This window comes from Cervus elaphus, chromosome 11 (genome assembly GCF_910594005.1).
Source record: "Cervus elaphus chromosome 11, mCerEla1.1, whole genome shotgun sequence".
Classification (NCBI taxonomy): domain Eukaryota; kingdom Metazoa; phylum Chordata; class Mammalia; order Artiodactyla; family Cervidae; genus Cervus; species Cervus elaphus.
Window position 1 is genome coordinate 75,918,160 of NC_057825.1, and position 25,911 is coordinate 75,944,070.

At 35.0% G+C, this 25,911-nt stretch overlaps 1 protein-coding gene across 3 annotated transcripts in view; it reads left to right on the top strand.

Annotated features, from left to right (window-relative positions):
• SRBD1 (S1 RNA binding domain 1) overlaps positions 1-25,911 on the top strand; it is a 228,280-nt gene that overhangs the window by 124,664 nt on the left and 77,705 nt on the right. For all 3 annotated transcript variants that reach the window (XM_043918107.1, XM_043918108.1, XM_043918109.1), the window contains exons 15-16: positions 5,678-5,769; positions 14,989-15,071. In XM_043918107.1, coding sequence (XP_043774042.1) covers positions 5,678-5,769; positions 14,989-15,071 — 175 coding nt within the window. The remainder of the gene's footprint in view (positions 1-5,677; positions 5,770-14,988; positions 15,072-25,911) is intronic.

Below are 25,911 nucleotides of genomic sequence, written 5' to 3' on the forward strand. Positions count from 1 at the left end.
TTGTAAACATAAACCAGAATTAGATTCTCTTGTGGCGTGAGTACCATTGTTGAGTTTATAGGCCAAGAGAGTAGGTAGCTGGTACTTCGAGGAACCCCGAATTCTAAATTACAGTTCTGTTAGGAAGTTACTAATTTGGGTTTGTCTTTTTTAGGTTTCTTTTGTGGGTTAACAGTGTTCATCTGATATGATACGAGACACTGAAGGAAAAGTAGCCCAGAGAATTCTGTATGGTTGAAATTCTGCTTTGTGGATATGATGGGATGTCCATCCCAGGGTACACTCACCCTCTGTTTGGTAGACATTTTAAGTTCTCATAGGCTTATTATGGGTCCTCTGTGTAATTACTCTACTGTTGCCAGACTCATTCTCTTTGGAAAATGTTCATTCTTTGAAAGATAACTCAGAGTTTTTTCTAAAAAAACTGTGATGATTGGAGTATTGCTTCTAACTGGTCTTCCAGCAGATGGTGCTAGCGTTACATACCTACAGGTAAATTCCTTCGCTGTCATTGTAATCTTGAGGTTGTGTATTTATGCTCTTTTTCTGTTTCACCATATTTTGCTTTTAGTGTGTGTTTTTTCCACACCCTACTTTCTTGGTGTATAACCATGACACCTCACATTTTTTTTGTGGTAGATAGTGAATTGATTTTGCTGTGGTGATTTACTTGGTGGATAGATTCACAGGCCAAGGACTAAGTTATAACTTAAAGACACATAATATATTCTGTATGGTAAAATTTTTCATCATGCATTTGCTTTTTGACCTGTATGTACAAATTGAGAGTTATTCTTGACTTTTCTGTTTAGTTACTTTTCTTTCATGTTATAAAACAATGTCATATTATTGTTTGAGTTCTCATAGGAGTCATGTTTGGAAGTTATTACTAGCCAATGATGTTTACCCACATTTAAGTTCAAAATAACTTTCATAATTTTAAAAGAAAGTTTGGTTAAAAAGAATGTTGGATATTATGTGATATCAGATCTCCTGGCCAGATAAACAATGGTCATTTGAAACCTTAATTTTATAAACTTTTTCTTTTTACAAATAAATATAGTTATAAATTTAAAGAAACCAAAATTCATTTAAAGGAATAACTGATAGTTAAATACTATTAATGTTACCATAAATGTTTTTTTCTTTTTATATACCTATATTTTAAAAATATCAAAATTGGTCTCATGTCATAGTTTTATAACCAGCCTTTCCACTTAATGCTTCACAACAATAATTTCTGATGACAGTATAGTTTTTCATTAAAGAGCCCTTTAATGATAGGCATTCTGATTTCAGGTTCTTTCTTTCAGAGCCGTGCTATGGTTAATAGCACTATTTATTTTTTTGTGTAAAGTAAAATTTCTTTCATATAAGTTCCTAAAAATATATTAGCCAGTTCAGAAAGAATGGATATATTTGTGACTTGATCTTTATTTTCAAATTACCATTTGAAAGAGTTTTACAGTTTCAACATCCTTAACAGTGTGGGATCTTGTTTCCTGGCATCCTTAGGACCACCAGATTACCTTAGTGTTGTTTTTTTTTTTTTTTTGGCTGCATGCAAGGCTTGAGGGATCTTAGTTCCCTTGACCAGGGATTGAACCTGTGCCCCCTGCAGTGGAAGCACAGTCCTCTAACCATTGGACCCCCCAGGGAATTCCCAGCTTAGTTTTTAAAGTGACTAGATATTGCTCATTTGAGACTCCCTGAAATGACAGTTCATCACTAAGTAAAGGAATTTAAAATTGATTTTTTTTAAATTAAGTATTCTTTAAACATTAAATCCTAGAGCCCCTTTTATTTATGGTGATTTAGGTTTTGGCCTTGTCTCCTATTTTCAAAATACAAACAACTATTCTTTCATACTTCAGAACAGATTACCTCATAGCAAAGCAAATGATTAACTTTTTTAGACAGTTTCTCTTACTTGTTGAGAAATTTAGGTCAAGTCATTTACCTACCTTCTTTTCATATAAATGTTTCTCAGTCTGAAAATTTAGAAGAACTACTTTTAGATAAATTATTTTTAAGACTTTAGTGAAATGAGCTATGCATTTAGCATCAGAAATTTTTTTTTAGTAACTATTTTTTTGGTAGGCAGAAGGAGGGAAGAAAAGGAAACTGCAAGATATTGATAAGACTTAAGAAATTCTAGTATACTTTTGTAAAAATTGAAAACATCAGCTATTATTAGTTTAAGCAAATATGTACTGGGTGATTTTTGATATCTTACTAAATGTTAATTATGTTTTCATTTAAGTAGGTTACCTTTGAATTAAATTTTCTTTTTAACATAGGAAACATGCAATTTATTTTAAAATAAGAAAAACAGAAAAGCTATTTTCATATCTGGGAAATGAGAGGGGGAGACTCATACTGAGGCTTCAAGCAACCTTGTAAATGAATGTGAAAACTATTAGCCAAGTAACAAAAAAACCAAACAGCTAGTTTTCCCCTCTCATGAAAATAATTCTCTCGTCTCACTTTGGCAAAAGGAATTACCATTCTTTTACTATCAGAATGGTCACTGTAAGAAAAGTACTTGCAAATGTGGCTCTAAAAGATTCATCAATGTACAATTTATCTTGGTAGAAGAGACTTATAAACTGTGTAGAAATAAATTCTGTGGTCTAAATATATGTTTTTTAAAAAATAAATTATAAATGATCAGATTTATGTAACAGCATTGACTTTTTTTACTTGCAATAACAAAAATTAGTGTTTTTCACTTGCAGACTTTTTGTTTAAAACATTTTAAATGAATTTAAAAGTAAATGTATCTATATTATGGGCATTACACTTGTTTTTTAGGTTATGAGTGTGTGGTTTATATATATATATTTTTTATTTTTTAATAAAAGACCTAGAAAGACTCTAGTATAGTGCTGATTTAAATAAAGTGCTTTAAGAATGATCAGTTTCATTCTACAGAATTAGCACATTAACTTATAGATCTGGGACAATATAAAAGTGTAGTGGTAGCTTCTGAAGTGTAGTTTTGTATATTTAAAGTTTGAGATACCATATTATTTATTTATACATTTATCAAAACAAGCAATTTGAAGGGATTTTAAGTACTGTAATAATCTTAAAACTTTTGAGTTCAGATAGAACTGTGTCAGTTAAATTTCCCCAAAATTATAAATTTTGCTCAGAGTCTTGTCTGTTTTATGGCAAAATAAATAAAACAATCAAATTGCTAAGATTATGAGCCCAATTAGTTTACACCTGAGTGAAATTTGTTTTGTGATATATGATACGTATTAAATGTTGGATATCTGGATATTGTGCAAAGTTTACTTTTGCTTTCCTCAAAATATGCTAGAGATAATTGGAATAATTTTTTAATAGTTTATTGGGAAACTTCCTAATAAGCAGAGCACCTTGTAAAATCTCACGTATAATATCTATCCTTAAACTCTAAATACAAAAGAAAAAAAAGGAAGAAGGCAAATGCTGTAACTTTTCTTAGCTGCTTCTCCTGGAAAAAATCATCACTGCTCCCGGCTTGATTTATTTCATTTAATTCTTGCTACATACATTTCTCAGATCCTTATATGTTTTATATTGAAGTAATCAGTGTTGAGGTTTTTCTGTTCATTTAGATTATTTAAGCATTCTGATCTGTGCTTAGTACTGAACTGTTTATTGGACCCATGCTATCTAGTAACTAAAGCATATGAAATTTACTACATTTTGTATTGATTTAATATTAATGTTAATCTAAAATCTTTGGGTGCAGCATGTCACATCTGTTTTGTATTCCTCTGTTTAAAAGAAGTGGCAGTATGGTATTTGGAGGAATATTTATTATCTGAGTGTTTTTCTTTGCAACAGTTTCCCTCAGTCTTTTGAGAATTATAACTTCCAAGAGACAGTGAATCACCCAGAAAATTCTCAGGTACCCAATTGCTAAAGCCCACAGTTAATTGGAATTTTTATTTACCGTTTAAGTTCCCTTTGCTCAAACAGTGGTAATTTTGGAGGCTTCTGGCAATGACAGAATATAAATTTGTGGTAAGATTTTTTAAAATACTCTTTTCTCTTAATAATTGGTCCTGCCTGCACTTCACGGATACTCTGGGTTTTTTTCTTTTTTGGAAAAGCACTTTGTTAGGCTGAGTGTTCATTTGTGTTTGAAACTAAATTTTCCATGGCTGGTGGCTGAATATTCTTACTTATCCTCAGTTTCATAAAGGGGTTGGCTTTGTGCTTTGTATATAATACGCACTTCTTACTGTATGTTGATGAGGGTTTGATGAGGAACAAGATGAGCAGCCTCGCTTTCCAATTGAAGAGTGTTCATTTTCCCTGTTAGGAAATTTGGAATAATAGATCTTGTTTGCAAAAAATATATAAATCTTCTTGTTGCCCCAAGTAATCCTCTCAAGTCTCAGTGGCTTATAATCATCAAAGTACAATTAGGAGTTCTGCAAAGAACTCTTTGGAGTAGCAAACTAACTGTTTCACATTTTACTTATCAGTGTTGACTGGTTACAGTGGAGCAATATGTTAGAAGTTATCTGCTCAACTTGTCTCATAATGAAGTAACTGCTGAAGAGCAAGAAAGGGAGCGGTTTCTAAGAGTAGATAAAAAATTGAGCACCACCATGTTTCTTCTTTTCAATATTGACACCTAGATAGTCGCATGGTAGAGAACCAAAGGGATTGTAAATACTTTAAGTAGATGATTTTTTCACATATTATATCATTAAGAAAGCCCATGATTTTAAAATGTTAGATAAACTGTACAAATGTCAACCTCTGTACAGCTGTCATCTGTAAGAGAGTGCTGCCAGTGTGGTTTGTAAAGTACATGGAGCCAGAGAAGAAAGAAAGAGGTTGTCTGATGGCTTGATTAAAGAAACAAGAAATGGTTTAAAACCTGCCTAAAGTGATATGTTTCAAGTTTACTGAAAGGATGCTTTGAAACCCTCCTGAAAAGAAGCGGGGTGACTGATCTTCCTCCTTTTCACATTGTTGTTGTTAATTATAACCAAGTAATAATAATGGTGAAGGCCTCCCAGGTGGCTCAGTGGTAAAGAATCTGCCTGCCAAGCAGGAGATGTAGGTTCGATCTATGGGCCGGTAAGATCCTCTGTAGAAGGAAATGGCAACCAACTCCAGTATCTTGCATGGGAAATCCCATGGATGGAGGAGCATGGCGAGCTGCAGTCCATGGAGCCACGAAAGAGGCAGACGTGACTTAGTGACTAAACAACAACAGGGCGGCATTTATAGAAATAGTTTTTGTGTGTATCCACATACATGTCTGTGCGTTCCAAGATGCTTTAGAATGATTAATTCAGACAAGAGTCATAAATGTCAGTCTATAATAGATTATAAGCACAAGAGAAGCTAAGTATTCTGAAAATTTTGTTGGCCTCATAGAGGAGTATCCATTGTGTTCATTCATAAACTCTCTCTTATTACTACTGACAGAAAACAACTGAATGAATTCATTATGGATTTAAGCCTGTGTATTTCCTATGTGAAGAAAACAAACATTGCTTAATCACTTACGTTAATGAATAATCAAATAGTATAGATCTCATTGAAATATAAAGAGAGTGCTTTGCCCTTCAGTTCTCTTATAATACCTGCTCTCGTTCGTTTACTTTCTTGGGCAGGCAGAAAGTTTGGCAAATGATATTCCCCTCTTCTTTCTTCTCAGTATCGTCAATGAAGCAGGAGCATCAGTCTACAGTGTCAGCCCTGAAGCTAACAAAGAGATGCCAGGACTGGACCCTAATTTGAGAAGTGCAGGTAAGAAATTATGGACCATCACTGAAGTGTGTGATTTTAGCATTTTGGACTTAAATTTGTAGCAAGCAAAATATTTAAATATCTAAGAAATTTTAGAAGCTGTATTACGGGCATGTTAGAGAGGAAGTGTTTGATTGGCATAATACTGGGAATTATGGAAAAGAGGTGGAAGAAAACTGCTTTTAAGGAACACTGCACAGTATGGTGAAAAATTAGCCTGAAACATTATTAGTAAAATTAAATGCTGGAGAGGTAATAGTACAATAAAACACTCTCAGCTCTCATTATTATTATGAAATATTACTATTACAGCTTTTTGTTGGAGAAAAGTAATGTATTAACATAAAAATATTTAAAGTGCAAATGCATAAGCAGGCACAGACTTTCAGTCTGTTGCAAAATATTTGCTGAATGACCAGTTTCTCTTGTTTTGCTAATATGAATTTCCATTAGTGTATTGTTTCAATCAGCCTAATTTTATTTTAGTTGTATAAAATTGCTCTGATTTCTGTGTTGTGGAATAGTTTAAATCTTGTGTATGAAGTATTAAGATATTTTGAGACATCTAATTAAAGTAATTGGAATCACAAGCAAAATATAGATCTGGTCAGAGCATTTTTCTATGTAATAAGTGGATATTTAGACTGCTTTATTAGAAAGGACTTGTGTGTGTGTGTTTACTGATTTATTATTTTTTAATCAAAGTATCATTTATTTACAGTATTATATTTGTTAGGTGTACAGCATTGTGATTCAGTATTTTTACAGATTATACTCCATTAAAAGTTCTTACAAGATAATCTAACAAGATAGCATTGGTTATAATTCCCAATGCTGTACAATATATCTTTGTTGTTTATTTTGTATTTACTAGTTTGTATACTTTAACTCCCCAGTTTTAGGAAATGCCAAATTAGAGGAAATAGACTTCTTGTTTAATTTTTTACCCTTAAAGATTCTCATCCAATTTCATTGACTGTTCTTGAAATATGTACCTGGAGATAGGTATTAGAAAATTTTTGCATTAATCTAAAGTTAAAGACTTCTTTTGTAATCCAAAAGACTTTGTAGTTTCCCTTCAGTTGTTCATTCTGTGACAGTCACCTGTCTACAATGATCATCTCTTCAAACTCAGATCCCAGCTCAAATTCTTGCTTCTTTTTTTTTTTTTAATTTTTATTAGTTGGAGGCTAATTACTTTACAATATTGTAGTCAGTTATTGCTTCTTCAGTGAAACTTTTCCCTGTCACACCAGCTCAGTGGGGTCCCTTCCTCCTTGCCATGTTCTCTTGTGATACTTGCCTTATATAAATAGTAATAAAATATTAAGAGGAAGAAGAGCTAGGGTAATCACAGTGGGAGCTACTAACACTAATCTTTTTTAAGCACTTAATATATGTGAAACATTGTGGTAAATACATTACCAGGATTATTTTATTTAATCCTCACAATTGCCCTGAGTCATTTATTACTCCCCCTTTACAGATGAGGAAACCAAGGCTTAAAGAGGCCATATGGCCAAGTAAGTGTGTACATAATATTTGTGTATTAACTTATAAAGTACAGGAATACTTTACAAAAAGTAAAATTCAGAGCCTCCCTCCCAAGTTGGCACTGAAAGATAGTCATCTAACAGGGCATTTGATAAAAATGTTATATAGGCGGTGGCAGTCCCTCAAACTTCCCCTTTGCTGCTGTTTCCTTTCCACTGCTGGCCTGTGTGGATACATAACTGCCACAGTATTATAAGGGAACAAAATTATAATGCTCTAACAAGACTCTATGAAAATAGGAAATAATAAAAAAGATAATTGGTATATGGTCTTAATTACTCTGATTTCAAAACCTAGCTGTGTCTTCAGTTTGTGATTCACTGCTGATGTGCCTTCTTTCTTTGTCTTAGCTTGTTTTCATATTGGCAATGACTATGTTTGATCCATATCAACTCAAAACACCTACCTAGACATTTTGAGTCTTCATGGTGTCTGGTCCTAGAATCAAATGTTGAAACTGAGAGTCTCCACTCTTGACTTTCTAGGGCCCCACTTCTTTTTCAATTCCTGTTTTCTGACTGGGAGTCTTTCTCTTTCCTAGTGATTGATGCTGGGGATGACTTTACACTTCATTTGAGATCTACCTACGGGTGTGGATTTTACCTTTCAACCCTCCATAAGTTTACTGTATCAAATATAAGAGAACCTCAACATTCTTACAAGTGTTAAACATATGTAAGAAAATGACCTTTATCTTACTATATCTTTTTGATCAGTTTATCAGCTTATTGAAAACAGAAGTTATCCTTATATATGCTTACATTCCCCTCATAATAAATTCATTATATGGACAGGATTTAAATTGGATGAGTAGAATGGTAGATAGTTGGTATTAAAATGTTTATTTCTGATTTAAAATGAAGTTTAAATATCCTTCACTCTCTTCTGAAATCTCATTAAAATGACAGTAACTTGATAGAATGAAGGCATAAACTACTAGGACAAGGAGAATGGGGAAGAGAAAATAGCAACAATAGTTTTGAAGCTGGAAATCAGTTGAGATCTAGTCAGCTTGAGAAATTGAAATACTGAGACAGCATTTTTGAAAACAGAACTAACCTGAAATAGATCACAGAAACCCTGAGGACTTAGGGAATACACCAAGCACTGTTAGAAGTATCTTGGGAGGGCTGAGAATGGGTCTAAAATAAGAAGATGGATTAAAAGTCTCTTTAAAAAAACAATGAGATCAAGTTAAGCATAGAATACCATATAACCCAGCAATCCCATTTCCAGGTATATACTCAAAAAATTGAAAACAGGTACTCAGCAAACACTTGTACACAAATGCTCATAGCAGCACTATTTACTATAGCTGAAAACTGGCATTGGTCCAGTAGCTGAATCTCCGTCAGCAGGTGAATCGATAAAATGTGGTCTGTCCATATGATGAAGTAATATTTTCAGTAATAAGGAATGAGGTAACAAACAATACATGCTATGACATTGATGAGCCTTGAAAACATGCTAAGCAAAAGAATCTGAGCACAAATGGTTACATATTGTATGATTTATATATATATATATTCATATATATATGAAATGTCCATAATAGGCAAACCCGCAGACACAGAGAGCTGGATGGTGGTTGCCAGGGACTGGGAAGAGGGGACAGTGAAGAGGGACAGCTTAATGTGTTCGGGGTTTCCTGTGGGGGTGATGAAAATGTTTTGGAACTTGATAGAGGTGGTGGTTTGCACAATATTGTAAGTGTACTAAATACCACTGAAAGTTACACCTTAAAATGGTTAAGTTTATGTTCTGTGAATTTCACATCAGTAAAAAAAAAAAAATGCATGAGACAAGTGCTTGGGCCTGGTACACTGGGAAGACCCAGAGGAATCGGGTGGAGAGGGAGATGGGAGGGGGGATCGGGATGGGGAATAAGTGTAAATCTATGGCTGATTCATATCAATGTATGACAAAACCCACTGAAATGTTGTGAAGTAATTAGCCTCCAACTAATAAAAAAATTAAAAAAAAAAAAAAAAAGAAAAAAAAAAAATGAATTAGACCTAGTCCACAAAGCTGAGTAACTCTCCTTCCACTTTTGCAGAAGACTGGAAAATTGAAGTATCAGGGTCTTTTCAAATGAGTCAGCTCTTCACATCGGGTAGCCAAAGTATTGGAGTTTCAGCTTCAACATCAGTCCTTCCAATGAACACTCAGGACTGATCTCCTTTAGGATGGACTGGTTGGATTTCCTTGCAGTCCAAGGGACTCTCAAGAGTCTTCTCCAACACCACAGTTCAAAAGCATCAATTCTTCAGCGCTCAGCTTTCTTTACAACTCTCACATCCATACGTGACTACTGGAAAAACCATAGCCTTAACTAGACGGACCTTTGTCGGCAATGTCTCTGCTTTTAAATATGCTATCTAGGTTGGTCATAACTTTCCTTCCAAGGAGTAAGTGTCTTTTAATTTCATGGCTGCAGTCACCATCTGCAGTGATTTTGGAGCCCCCCAAAAATAAAGTCAGCTGCTGTTTCCACTGTTTCCCCATCTATTTGCCATGAGGTGATGGGACTAGATGCCATGATCTTAGTTTTCTGAATGTTGAGCTTTAAGATTACCTTAGAGAAGACTAAAACCTCCATGGAGGAAATTAGGGGATTCTAACCAACACAAGAGAAAATACATATAGAAACCGAGATCGGAGATTTCACAGAGAAATGGCCAAACTACCTTGTAGTGAAGCCCACAAATGACAAACCTCACCTTTGAGCAAAACACTTAGAGTCAGGGTTTTAGTACCCTGCCTGTGATGGAAAGTCGTCGTTCACTTAACATGTAAGGAGAATGTATACTGTTAAAGACAGATGCCAAAATATGAGGCAGAGGGTGGGGTATATGTACTACATGAAGAAATAGAGACTATGTAGAAGGAAGGAAAATAAAGAAAAAGCTTGATGTCCTTAGAGAAAAGATACTTCACTCATTTAAGGGTATATTTACATAAAATAATTTCACCCTTTTTAGGTATACCATCTATGAATTTTTTAAAGCTTATACTAGTCAGGTCACCACAAGTGCTGCAATCAAGATTACAGATATTTATATTAGGTCAACAGATTTGTCAGCTCCTTATTGAAAAATGTAATTACTGATTAGAGGATCAAGATGTGCATTAACAGCATTGCAATTACGTTTTAATCAGCTTTTTTAGTGAAAAAATTCTAATTTGGAGTTCTTGAATGAAATAAGACAGCATGGGGATTAACCTGTCTTCCTCTGTTGCTGTCTGATGGCAAGGAGAAGTACGAAAATGAAGTGAGTTTTGGCTTTGAAAAATTTCCACTTTGTAGTCTCGGGTAACAGAATAAAGAAAAATTTTAAAGACAGCACAGTTTAGTATAGTCTTTTGAGCAATACATTTATTTGCTCTGGAAGCTTTTAAGATTCTAGGTGTTTCATGGATCTAAAGACCAAAAGCAGTATAATCCCTTTTATCCTTTGTATATAAGACACCTTATAAGTGAGGGGGAATGCTGCTTTTAGTGGTACTGCGCATGGCTGCAGCTCTGGTCGCTTACCTTTTAGGATGGTAATCTTCGCTCAGTCTGGGCTCCCTTCCACAGGTTATGCACATTGTATTTTTCTTACACGCAGTACACACACACATACACACAGACAGTGAATGGGTTCTCCTTCATGATGTTTTCTTATTGGTTGGTGATGGCATATGATGGAGTATCAGTTTTTGTGGGTGTCTTGAAATCAGCCGACTGATTGAAATCTTATTAGTTCTGATATTTTTTTCGGTTGACTTAGTTGGGTTTTCTAAGAAGACAGTCATCATCTGCAAATAATAATAAGTGATCTAATTTCTGTCTTTTCAGTAATCGTGTCTTCTTTCTTTTCTTTTCCAATTGTGTTAACTAGAATTTCCTGAACAGTGGTGAATAGTAGCAATGATACAGAGAAGCACTGGCATCATATGTGGGAAAAAATAGGTAATATTTGCCATACATTTGGGCAGTCTGCATTTTAAAAATACATAACAACTTCATTGAAATACAGTTTACATAGCACACAATTAACCCTTTTAAGTGTTTGTCATCATTTTTTAGTATAGTCAGTTTTATAACTATTGCCAGTATCCAATTTTAGAGCATTTTCATTGCCCCACATAGAAACCCCATACCAATTAGCAATTTGTTCCCCTTCCTCTCTTTGTCCCAATCACTGGAAAACACTGACCTTCTTTCTGTCTGTATAGATTTGTCTATTCTGGATATGTCATAGAAATGGAGTCATTACAATGTGAGGTCTTTTGTGACCGACTGGCTTCTTCACTTAGTATAGTGTTTTCAAAGTTTACCCATGCTGTAGCATGTTATCAGTACCCCCATTCCTTTTTATTGCCAAATAATTTACCACCATACTGGTGTATGCCACTTTTTTTTCATCCATTTATCAGTTGTTGAATATTTGGGTTGTTTTCACCTTTTCTACTACAATGAGTAATGCTGCTGTGAACCTCCATGTACAAGATTTTATTTGGACAGATATTTTCATTTCTTTTGAGTATGTACCTAGAAGTAAAGACTCAGGGATGTAGGGTGACTCTGTGTTCAACATGTTCCATAAGTCTTTTTTACTCCTTTTACTGTACTTTCCTCACCATCCCTCCTCTGCTTCTGTCACCATTTCATCCTTTTCCTTTCTAGCTCAAAATGTGCGTGTGCCGCAAGTTTGGGGCCATGACTCTTACTCTGTCTTCATTTCCTTAATCAGCAATCTACTAGCCTCCTTTTGCCTGAACTGCTTATCTGTCTCTTACTCTTAGAAATCTGTTGTTAGCCTGATCATTATTACTGTTTGTTGCATAACGTTTCTCTCGGTTATCCTGCCAGCAGAAAAACAGCTCCATCTTCTCTTCAAAGCTTGAGCATACTGCTTTTCAAAATCTACTTTAAACAGTATTCATCTGTCTTTCTCCTCCTGCCTCTGTCTCTTCCATATTTGGTTTTTATACTTCATAGAATGAACAGCATCTGAAAGTGAAATGCCAATTCTAGAAATATTAGATCTTTGTCAAGAGTTGTTTTACTGGGTACACTGTAACTCCAGAAGCCCTTGGGACTTATTGTAGAATTAACGTCATCTAGAAACCATCATTTTCAATCCATCGTTGCTAATATTTAGCAATATTTGGATGAACAAATGATACACTGGCAGTGAACTGTTGGAAGGGAATCCAGTAGAAAATAGTTGAAAATCCTTTTATGTATCTCAGAAATGTTAAAATATGGGGTCTACTCGCACTTAACAAATTATATAAAATGCTGTAACCACTTTCTGAGTTTCAGGTTTTCATAATGTGCGTTTTCCTGAAGGTGTAGATTTGAGAGGTTTATGTATTGATATACTTTTATTGAGTTTCTAATATTGCCTTCCTGTGCAGCATGTGTTCTGATGCCTGTTACCTTAGCTTGGTTTACTGTTGTGAGTTAATTGTTGTTTCTTTAATCTGAAAGTATTTTGGCAACGTATGTATTTGTTTGAAAATCATTCTTATTGTATTATATATATAAAGGCTAGAATAAAGAAATAATACATTTATCCCTTGGTAGCCTTAGGAGATTCGTTTCAGGAACCCCTCTCAGGTACCAAAATACAAGGATGCTCTTGTCCTTTATATAAAATAGTGTAATATTTACATATAATCTATGCACATCCTCCAATATACTTTAAAACATCTCTAGATTACTTGTCCTACCTAATACAATGTAAATGTTATGTAAACAATTGTAAGTCCAATGTAAATTGTTGCTGAATGCGGAAAATTCAAGTTTTACTTTTTGGAACTTGATATGGAATTTTTTTTCAAACATTTTTGAGCCATAGGAAAATCTGTGAATGTGAAACTTACAGCTGTGGAGGGCTGACTTTTTTGTTTTTAGAGGATACCACCTATGTCTCTGGTGGCATATGTTTCAATGTGTAACTATAAATGCGGTAATTAGAAGAAACCACTTATACGTCCATGCTTGTACTAATTAACTTTATGTGAAATTTGATAAGAAAGGTGTATGTGAAGGCCTTGAAATTCCCATCTCTTCTGTGGGAGAAATAGGCAGATTATAAGATGCCAGCTTATTGCTTTCTAAGCTTGTTTTGCAAGTTGCCATTGTCACTATCTGTTAGCAATATTAGTAAAAGATGTGAAAAAGACTTGAATGACTGAGCAGTGAACCTGATGTTTACAGTGGGTCTTATCTCTGATGAGAGGTGGCACACATCAGAAGAGTCTGATAGTCACTTCTGAGAGGTGGCTTCTTTTACTAGTCCTTGAACAGTTTAACACAAAAGCAGCCATGGAATTTCCTTTAACGACCTTAATATTTTCACTTAATGAATTTATATTTCATCCAACCTTCTATATGAGTAGGTGACATTGACTAACTTTCATGTGTTTAGAAAATGAATCCTGTTCATATGTAAACACTCAATGCATCTATGCTACTTGGGGAAAAAAAAGAGTTGCCTTAATTATCCTTAAGATTCATATTGATGAAGAATCAATGCTCTTGAACTGTGGTGTTGGAGAAGACTCTTGAGAGTCCCTTAGACTACAAAGAGATCAAACCAGTCCATCCTAAAGGAAATCAGTCCTAAATTTTCATTGGAAGGACTGATGCTGAAGCTGAAACTCCAATACTTTGGCCACCCTATGTGAAGAGCTGACTCATTGGAAAAGACCATAATGCTGGGAAGGATTGGGGGCAGGAGGAGAAGGGGACGACAGAGGATGAGATGGTTGGATGGCATCACTTATGTGATGGACATGAGTTTGAGCAAGCTCCCGGAATTGGTGATGGACAGGGAAACCTGGTGTGCTGCAGTACATGGGGTTGCAAAGAGTCGGACACGACTGAGCAGCTGAACTGAACTGAAGATACATATTAAATTTCTTTTTTCCAACTAAATTTGTTTTATAAGCTAGTTATAGATTTTGTTTAAAAAAAGGTGATAATAAATGATGACGAAATAAAAATCATGACTTAAGCAATATTTGAAGTTAACTCTCTAGTCTTTTAAAAATGCAATGTGATGGTCCAGAAAGGGATGTAATTAGGACTGTGCTTGTGTTAGGAGCAAGCAGTTAGCATGCAGATCACTTCCCAGACTTATCTTGCAGTCATATTCAAGGCAATACAAGTATATTCACTAGCCAGCTAACTTGATCTCTGATTGCAGTAAGATATGATTCTATCATTTAGTCATCATTATCAAGATATAGTCTTAATAAACATATTTAATGCAAAGATGTGTATCATGTTTATAGTAATGCAGGGTTATTTAAAAGTAAAACAAATATCTACTTGTTCTTTAAATTGTGAGGTGTCCTTGCATACTGTGTTTAACGAATGAACAGGTAATTGTGTAAATACAGCAACTGTTTTACTTGTCATATAACCCTTTCAATGCATTTGAGCTTAGGAATGCCTAGGAGTTTTGATGACATAATCAATTCTGAAGTTTTGCATTCACTTTTTGTATGGGGGGAACAAACTTTGAAACTTGGTTAAACTGTTGGTCTTTTGGGGGGAAGAATAAAGAGGGATAACTGCTTGTATTATAAGAAACTAAAATAGCAATTATCTGGATACTGCTTTTCACATTAAGCCGTACTTGTTTTCTGATTCTGTTTTTTCAGTTTCCATAGCAAGGCGTGTACAAGATCCATTAGCTGAGCTAGTGAAAATCGAGCCAAAGCACATTGGAGTTGGAATGTATCAGGTAAAGCAATGTGGATCATTTAATTTATGAAATCTATCAATAAAGAGAGCAGTACTCAAACCTTGGTATAGTAATTGTCAGTGGGAATAAGTTCCCATTTTCAACGGTTTTACAGTTTGTAGAATGATAGTTAGGTATTATGAATTACTCAGGAAGGAGTGAGTTTTTTATTCTGGTGTTTATGATTTTGATCAAGAGTTAGAATTAGTTATAATCAGTTTAGACACTATTAAAATGTTAGATGCAAGTCTGAAGAGCCTCTCCTTTTAATGTTTTTATAAAAGTGGAGGGGATGTGGATAAAGCGGAGTATGTTGGCTCTTTTGGTAAACCCACATGAGCTATTGATCTTTATTGATCTTTCCAGAAGAAGCCTCTGGTACTTATTTTTTTTTTCCTGTTTTTCATTCCTATTAGATTATTATAGTTTGTTTTTGTCATTTCCCAGTATGAGTTAAAAGCTTTCATTTTTGTTACTGTGTAGTAGTAGCAATAATAGTAGTAATAGTGCTTACTGGGGGCAGGAGGAGAAGGGGACGACAGAGGATGAGATGGCTGCATGGCGTCACTGACTCGATGGACATGAGTTTGAGTCACCTCCAGGAGTGGGTGATGGACAGGGAGGCCTGGCGTGCTGCAGTTCCTGGGGTCGCAAAGAGTCGGACTCGACTGAGCGACTGAACTGAACTGAGTGCTTATTGTGGTTGCTATTGTATTTTCAGTTCTTGAGGTTGTATTCCTTAGGCAATTGAGGGCAACACTAAATCTGGGTGAAATGAATCCATATTGGTTTAAGTGGTCTCCAGAAACCTCAAGTTGAATTATTTTCTCTCTGATGATAGTTCTACTTAGGCCTGAAGGAGAATATTACCCTGTGTATAATTTTCATGAAATTTGAGTGATAGGTACTGTACTTTCTCTAAGGAAATACTATATTACATCATAGGATCTGTGACCACTAGAAATGGAAGAGAGAGACCTTTGAGATATCCAACCCTACCCTCCTCATTTGACAGGAGTAGAAGCCATGTCCAAGAATAGTTAGGATTTTTACCCAGGCTCACACTATCACAGCCTGGACTAACCTGTCATATATGGGACTTAACTGGAGTTTTCCCATTTTATAGTAAGTTAAACCAAGAGGCATCCAAAACTTTAACTGGACTTGTTGATTCAACAAGGATGGTTCCTAAAGGGACTAATCTAGTTACAGATAGATAAAATATCTAGTGTCTAAAGAGTATACCTATTATAGAAGTTTTATGATACAGGCATCATAGTTAAGAGAAGTTATATTAATTCAAGGTGAAGCTATGGAATACCTCAACAAGATGGTGGAACAAAGGAAAGGGAAAGTCAAACTTATATAACCCAGGAGGCTAATAACCTGTTGGCATCAGGTCTTTAAGTAAATAGCAGGGACCTTGTCTCCAGATTTAGATTCAGAGTGGTGTTTAATGTGGGAAAACTTTGGAATTCATTCCAACAGCAGTGAGAAGTAATGGAAGAGTTTTAAGCAGAGGAATGACATGATTTGATTTTTATTTTTGAATGTTGACTGACTACTCTAGGTGAAAGGTAATGGTGACTGGGACACAGTTAATGGAACTCAGTAGAAATGGAAAGAAATAAAATGTATTTTGTAGGGACTACTTGGTGATGTGAGTGAAAAGGAGTTGTGAAGAATTTGCCCCAAGGGTCATGAGGATGCCTGAGCAGGTTTGGTGAGGATAAGATGAGTAATCCAGTTTTGGACATGTTAAATTTGAGGTGCCTGTAAGAAATACAAGAAAAGGTATCAGCTCAGAGTTGGATATACGAGTCTGAGATTTAGAGATATAGCCATGTTAACACTAGAGTACATACACCCTCGAGCAAGCAGTGACACTGAGAAAGTGATCAAGATAGTAGGCTGAGCTCGTGCTATTCTTTAACTACATTGTCACCACCGCTGGCATAGCCACAACTCCAGATTCCATAAGAGGACAGAAAAAGTGTACATATATGTCTGTACCTATATAAATACTTACTTATGTCAATCAACTGATAATAGTCTGGGAAAACAAGAAAGGGTCCCACCAGTGGATAGAAATTATAAGAATTCTTAAAAGATACTAAGCCTGATGAGTCACATCCACAGAAAAATAAAGCATGGTGGAGCCATACCCCCAAAATATATAGACCAGTAGTGTTCGCTAACCAGAATCATATTCAAGGAGTGGGGAGGAGGTCTGCAGGATTAGGTAAGGAGGTACATACAGAATGGCTAGGCCTGTGGTGACCCCTCTCCCTCACTTTTCTGTGAATCCCAGTTAAAGCACTGAGTATAACAGAGAGGCCAGAGAGGCTTGGTGATCCCTCAGGTAGCCTTTGATTGTCAGGAAGCTCAAGGAATTTCTTCCTGGGAAGACAAACTCCTGACATGTACATAACACCTGGCATCATATCCCACATTTTTTACTTGAAGCTCATGGTAGTGAACAGAACCATTATACACAGGCAGACACAGAGAGTCCCTGAAATGACCTTGCTGCCAAGAGTCACTAAATGTTTGAGGAAAACCTGTGATAGAAAAATGAGGCTCCAACCTTAAGAAAAAACAATACTCAAAGAAACAATAAACAGACAACAGACTCTGAAATAAGTCAGATTAACATTCATGGAAACATAGGGAACGTTATTACATTTCTAAAACAAACATGGAATAGAATGAAATTAAACCAGTCTAAGAATTTTAAAATCGAATTGTTAAGATTTAAAAAAAGAAAAAACAACACATAGGTGAAATAGAGTGGACACAGCTAGAAGCAAATTAATGAAGTAGAAAATTGAGTTAGATTCTTTAGGGTATGGTCTTAAACTTAAAGAGGTAGGAAGCATGAACAAAAGGTCGTACAATGCAGAGCACCTTCTAAAGCTTCTGTGCTTAGTCGCTTCAGTCGTGTCCGACTCTGCTACCCTGTGGGACCATGGCCTGCCAGGCTCCTCTGTCCATGGGATTCTCCAGGCAAGAATACTGGAGTGGTTTGCCCTTTCCTTCTCTATCTAAAGCTTCTATATTCATCTAATAGAACTTCAGATAAACAAGAGTGGAGGGGAGTTATAATCCCAGAAATAATAGAATGAAATTTGTCCAAACTGAAGATAGACAAGTCTTCTAAAAAGGCCTACTGAATACTGAATAAAAGATTGACAAACGACCTACACTCAGATGCCTTCCTGTGAAATTTCAGAATGCTAGTAATAAGGAGGAACTGACTTAAGACCTTCCAGAGAACAAACACAGTTTACCTACAAAGGAAAAAATCAGGTAGATATTAACCCTATTATTGGTAAAAACAAGTAATAGAAGATAGAAATGCAGAAGTTTTGAAGTTGAGGAAAAATTTATGTTGAACCTATAATTCTGTGTTCAGGCAAACCAGCAATTCAGTGTGAGAGGAAAATAAAAATAGTTTTGGATCTGTAATGTTTCAGCTTCTCTGATTGTTACAGACCTTCTTTGAAAGAATTATTTATGCTAGTACTCCTGCCTAATGTGGGAGGGTGGGTGTGGGATTGGAGGTCCAAAAAGTGGAGGTCATGTCTTGAGGAAGCAATATCAAAGTAAGGAAACAGCAGAGAGCTTTACAATACACACATGTCCGGTAAAGTGTATTTGTGTTGTTAAGTCATAGTTTTTTAACTATAATGTTCATCTTTAAATATTTTATCAGGACCAGATCAACTAAACATGGGAGAGTAGAAGAAAAAGAAGAGAGAGAATATTAGGACCTTTTTCAGGAAAAAGATTCAAATATAGATTAACTCTTTAATTTTTTAGAAAAACATAATCTGAAATATATGAATAATAACCACAAATAGGACACTTAATATAAATCATGAGAGTAAAAAAGTAAAGAAAGTTTGACATTCCAACCAAAGGTAGAGGAAAGAAAATAAGAAAGTATAGTAAATCAATTTACAAATAAAATATAGCACCAAGATGTGTGTGTATGACTCTTGCGACCCCATGGACTATAGACCATCAGGCTATGGGATTTCCCAGGCAAGAATACTGGAGTGGGTTGCCATTTCCTTCTCCAGGGGATCGTCCCAACCCAGAAATCAAACCTGGTCTCTCACATTGCACGCAGTCTCCTTCGTTACAGGGAGATTCTTTACCAACTGAGCCACCAGAGAAGCCTGTATGTGCAAGAGGTACTTCTAAAGGAAAAAGCAACCTTGATATTTCAAACATGGAGAAAAATATTCCACATGAATGAAAAGTCAGCAACATCAACATGAGACGAAATAGAATTTAAGGCAAAATGCATTTCAGATCAAAGGTCAAGGTCAAAAAGGTTTATTCAATATTAATTGTGGAACAGTATCCCAAGAAAATATAATTGCTCTGAGCATTATAGAATGCTAATAGCATAGCTTCAAAAAAATATGCAGTATTAAACACTTCTGAAAATTAGAGCAAGAGACAAGTTCACATTATTGGTGGGGGCTTTAACAGATACAGCATAGTGACACATACATTTTAAAAACAACTTAATATTGAGATATAATCATATACCATACATAAATACATAAATTCATCCACTTAAAGTGTACATGTCAAAGATACTTCATATATTCATAGGGTTGTGAAACTGTTACCACTGTCTAATGTTTGAACATTTCATCACCCTGAAAGAAACCATTAGCAGTCACTCTCCAGCACCCCCTCCTTCCCCAGCCCTAGGCCACTGCTAATTTATTTTCTGTTTCTATTGGTTTGTCTATTCTGGATATGTCATACAAATGTAATTATACAGTGTGTGGTCTTTTGTGACTGGCTTCTTTCCTTTCACATAATATTTTCAAGGTTCATCCATGCTATAGCATGTATCAGAACTTCATTCCTTTTTGTGGGTAATAGTACCTCATTGTATGTATATATACCACATTTTGTTTATCCATTTATCAGGTCATGGAAATTTGGGTTAATTCCACTTTGGGGCTCTTATGAATAAGGCTTTTATGAACATTTGTGTACAAGTTTCTATTTTATTTTTATTTTACTTCTAAATAGGTATTGGTTAGCGGGCAGCAAGAAATTACTTTTAGATATTCAGTTCTTAGGTGAGAGAGCATTGTTGAGTGGATCCATCCAAATCTAGTCTTACTGGCTTTGTAACTAGAGAGATAATGAACTTATAGTAAAACTGTGTACAAATTTTTAAGATGTGTATTTTCATTTCTCTTGAATATATACCTAGAGTGGATTTGCTGTGTTACAGTTTAAAGCCAAATGATGAAGTAGGGAAGTTATTGGCCACAAATGTATATGTACATATGATAACTACATATTTTTTTATTAGAATTTGGTGTTTTCTTATAATTTGTATACATTTATTTATTGGTTCCTATAAAACATTGACAAAATTTTATGGAGACTTTACATACCATTTATATGGATGAAATATATATAAATTTTTTCTATCAGAAAAACCCAAATTAGACAAAGCGATATTTATTTCAACCTAATAATTGAGTAAAGTTGTAATAAAGTGATAAATATCTGTGCAAATAAAAAAGATACAGTAAAATGAACATTCATAAACACTGCAGGTGTTATATGAATTGTTATTTCTAGTAAATAGTTAATACATATCTCAGTGCATTTTAAAACTATGCATTGCTTTGACCTGGTAGTTCTCTCTTTTGGAGTCTCTTCTAATGCAATAATAAGACCTGTTTCTAAGATTCACATACAAGTTTGCCATTATAACAAATGTTGGAAGCAACTACAATAGGAAAAGAGTTAAACGAGTCATGGTACATCTACCAGTTGAAATAGTATACAACCATTAAAAATTCAGGCTTTTCAGGCAGACTTAATGCCATGAGAAATTGCTGTTAACATATCTTTGAATTGCAAAAAAGTTGTTGATACAGAATAAAACCAATTTGTGTTTTAGAATTAGAGATGTGCATTTACACTGAAGGGAAAGAGTAACTGGCTGTTGACTGATATTTATATCTTTGTTGGTGTGCTTAGGGATATTTCTCTTTTTTTTTATGTTTTTTTTAACTTTCTGTAGTGATTACATATTAGGAAAAATGTGTTGTAAAATAAATATTTCCATTTCCCAGTCAATGGGCCACTTAATTTTAAGCCTTGATAAAATAGGCTTCCAGTACAACCAGAATGGGACTGGATTTCTTTTTAGTTGGGACCTATAAGTGCTTTTAGTGTAAGTTTAATACTTGTATTTATTCTGATTTAAATTATGAGTAGCTGGACAAACATTGTCGATTTTAAAAATGAAAGCTATTCAAAGAAAGAATGTTAAATAGTTACATGAAATAATAGAAGCTGTAATATTATTATTTCAATAGAAACTAAAATACTTTTGGTTTAAAAACAGCTAAAATGCTCAAGGCAGCACTCCAGTCCTTGTCTTAGAAAATGGGGAGAGCTGATTTCAAAAACACATGCCTGTCATTATTTCTGGAGAGAGAGGCAGCCAGTGTGGTCGAATGACAACATATCCCTAACTGACCCCTAAAGATTTTGCTGGAAAGTGGCTTGGTGTTACTCCCAAGAAAACACTCCAGGGTGAGAGCAGGATGATGCTGGGTTGGCTCTGTTTGAGTTCTGTGGGACATGGGGAATGATGGTTTAGCTTGGCCTTGTCGTATCAAGAGAGCAGAACTTGAATATGTTGGATTTAGTTGCTATTTATTTCTTCCTTGGATCGTGTTTTAGATACTTTCATGCTCATTAACACCTGTATTTGTTCATGAGCATTCACAGTAAAGTAGGAAAGACAGGGCAGTCCCCTTTCCTCCTTTGTGCCTCTCTGTTAGATCATTTGACATTATTAGAGAGTGAAATGGTTTTCCAAAATGAGTTTCTGAAATCCTTAGTGGATTTTCTGTATCCAGGCCATCTTTATTCCTCATTATTATGTATAATGAGGAGTCATTGTAAAAGGAAAATCATCTTCCCAGCTGAAATTTTTCATGGTTAAACCTCAAAGGTGGGAATTTGTACTTTACTTCCCCACCCCTTCTGTAGGATCAGTTCTGGAGAGAAACAAAACAAGACCGCCAAAAACCCACTCTTCAGTGGTGGCATTACTCTGTTAAAAAATTATTTTACAGTTAATATTGTAAGGATTATAAAATGTTTTACTATAGGTATGTAAAAGGTAATAAGGATTCTCACCTGTCCTGTATTATATGTCCAAATCATTTAAAACATTTTAATCCATTAATGATGTGTTACTTTAACATGGTATATAAAAAAAAGTCTGTCCCTTGCATATCCACTTAGATGACTTTACCGGGATTTTTGCCTTCTATACAATATTAAATCAATATTTTGAAATCAATAAAACACAAAGGTGAAAGAAACACAAGAGGAAATTATTCTAGAAATTAGGCATTATTCACATAAATGAGTTTCCTTGCCAAATGTTTTCATAATCCTGTCCCTCAACTTTAGGTCCCAGGATACTAGCTCTGCTTGAATCTCTGATTTACCAAGTATTTATGCATGAAATTCAAATTTAGTCTTGCAGTTCAGCTATTTCATTTACTTTTTACCATAATGGAGCTGTTTCTATAATTGAACAAAAATAAGTAATTAATTGACCTTCTCTGGGAGTATGAATCCATATATTAGAATTTTCTAGTTAAAGTTTTAAAATTTCTTTTCTGGGTGTGTTTTTTTCACTTCTGGAAGAATTATCCTTCCTATGTTGAAATACTAACTATAGTTTTCTTAGATTCTTAGAAATCACTGCCGATGTAATAAGCCAGGTACATATACACACACCTTAGTAAAACACCATTACTATCTTTAAAAGAAATGTGAGGTGTTAGTGTGATTTGAGAAACCTGTTACAAATAGTGCCTTGAATTATTAACAATGAAATATCTAATTTCCTTTATCTTTTGTTTACTTAAATGTTGTCTGTCATTGACCTCGGACAGTGAAACTAGATCAATTTCAGTTTCTATTGAAGTTCACCTTCTGGTTTCATACATTAGCAGAAAAATCACTGTTAGGATTTCTAAAACTTTAAAGTATTTTCACAGAGTTTAAAACTAGGTTTATCATGAATGACTGAAAAAAATTACACATGGGACACTAAAGGTACTACCACAAAGAAAAAGATTTTTAAGTTCTACTGTATTAGAATATAAAATATCTCTGAATCAGAAAATAATACATAGAAAGTCACAGACAGGGACAAGGTATTTGCATCACTTAAAATCTATAAAGAGCCCATAATTTATAAAGATCTCCTACAATTAAGAGAAAAAAAGTTTAACAGTTCAACAGAAAAATAGGCAAGGGACGTAAACAGGTAATTGACACAAGTGGAGACACACACGTAAAATAAAGAGGAAAAAAATTATTACTCTAGTAGTTGCTGCCACTGCTAAGTCACTGCAGTCGTGTCCGACTCTCTGCGACCCCATAGACGGCAGCCCACAAGGCTCCCCCGTCCCTGGGATTCTCCAGGCAAGAACACTGGAGTGGGTTGCCATTTCCTTCTCCAATGCATGAAAGTGAAAAGTGAAAGTGAAGTCACTCAGTCGTGTCCGACTCTTAGCTAGGGAAATGCAAACTACTAGTCAACATGATTTTCAATGGGAAACCTTTCAGGTTTTCAAAAATTAATCTGACAGTTTGAATGTTTTCAACAATGTGGAGCATTGAGAATTTTACACTTTATTTGTAGAAGTATAAACTGATAACAACCTCTTTGGAGAGCAACTGGAAGCTAGTAAAGTGGGAGATGGGGCTTCTCTTCAGCTTAGCAGTTTTGTTGCTAGATATTCATAGCATTGAAAAATTATCTTAAATGTGCACAAGAAGACATTTACAAGAAATTCACTGAAGCACTATTTATAGTACTAAAAAATTTGGAAACAATATGTCTTTCTTCAGAAAAACAAGAAAATAAACTGTAGTATACTCAGATGGTAGAATATTATATAGGAGCAAAGATGACCCAGTTAGAGCTACCCACATTAACTTGGATAAACCTCATAAAATACATTGAGAGGAGGCAGTTGCAGAATATGTCTAGTAGTTTATGATTAATATAAAAATTTATAATATGAAAAACAATACTATGTACTGTTTATGAATACCAATATATACAGTAAAAACATTGAAATAAGCACTGGAATCCCAGGTAGTAGTTACCTTGAGTGGGGCATGAGATGGGAGGGGATTGAGAACTGGGAGGGGTACAACAGGAGTTTCTACTCTGTTTATATTGTGTTTCTTAAGTTGTTTGATGGGCTCATGGTGTCCCTTATAATATACTCTACAACCTTTTGTTAAATAAGTGAAATTTTATAAAAAGATGCAGGAAAGCTGGGTCAAATGATAAAGGTGTTTTATCTCAGCAACTTTGGCTTTCAGTTGGTTTTAATTTCTGCCTTTATACATTTGTGTGTGTGTGTATTTTACAGTGAGGATTTATATAATCAGAAAAATAAAGCTGTTTTCATTTCCTGTGAAAATGAAAAAATACTTTTCCTATTAGACTACATTTCTTTTCATACTATTCTTTCAAATTTTTATCTTCAAGACTCTTGATTTTGCACCAAATCAAATACTCTTTTAATGCAGAGTTTTAACACTATCTTTGATTTTTTTTTTTCACTTCGCAAATACTGGATTCTTCTGAATTTTAAGAATTAAATATTGTTTTGTTCCATTATTTGAAATGATCATTTGAGACATGGCCTAGGACAAACCTGTAGACTGTTATAATTTCTAGTGTTTATTTACAGGGCAGAGGTGGGTAGAACAGATGTTTAAGGAGTTATAGTATAATGTGTTGTAATAATGTTACATAATATGACTAGCATTCATCCTGTACTATTTTCTTTTCACCACTACCTCTCTCAACCAACACGCTCCTAAATTACCTAAATTAGAAACCTTAAGATTAGGCAGGGGAGCTTTTAAAAATCCCAGCCTTTAGGCCATGTCCCCAGAGATTTTTTAGTTTAATTGGTCTGGGGTGAGCCCTAGACATCAACAAACTTTTTAAAATTCCACAGGTGATTCTAATGTACAGGCCAGATTGAGAACCATTGGTTCTTAAAGTACAGCCCCTGGATCAGCAGTATCGGTATCATCTAAGAACTTGTTAGAAATGCATATTCTTGTAACGTCCTCCCAGACACACAGGATCACAAAATCAATGGGTAGGGCACTGGAATTTGGAATTTTAATGGTTAAGGCTTGCGAACCACTGATCTCTAATGCTTCTCAAGCTTGATTGTACAGTTAAAAAAAAAAAAGAAACCTTCATGAGGTCTCATTAAAATGCAGATTCTGATTCAGTCGGCCTAAGGTGGAGCATGAGATTCTGTGTTTCTGCAAATCTCCCAGGTGATATCAGTGCTGTTTGTCTGAGAATTACAATTTGAGTAGCAAGAAGAAGAAGAAGAAGTGGAAGTCGCTCAGTCGCGTCCGACTCTTTGCGACCCCATGGACTGTAGCCTAACAGGATCCTCCATCCATGGGATTTTCCAGGCAAGAATACTGGAGTGGGTTGCCATTTCCTTCTCCAGGGGATCTTCCCAACCCAGGGATCGAACCTGGGTCCTCCCGCATTGTAGGCAGCCATTTTACCATCTGAGTGAGTAGCAAGAGGCCCTATTAAAAGTCTCTTGGGCCTTAACCCCGATTGGTTGAATCAGAATCTGACTTTAACAAGATTTCCAGGTGTTTTGAATGCACGTTACAGTATTTGTAATGTAGAAGGAAAATCAGGACATGCCAGTATCTAAGGGAGATGAGCATTTGAGAAGCAAAAACTCATACTGTA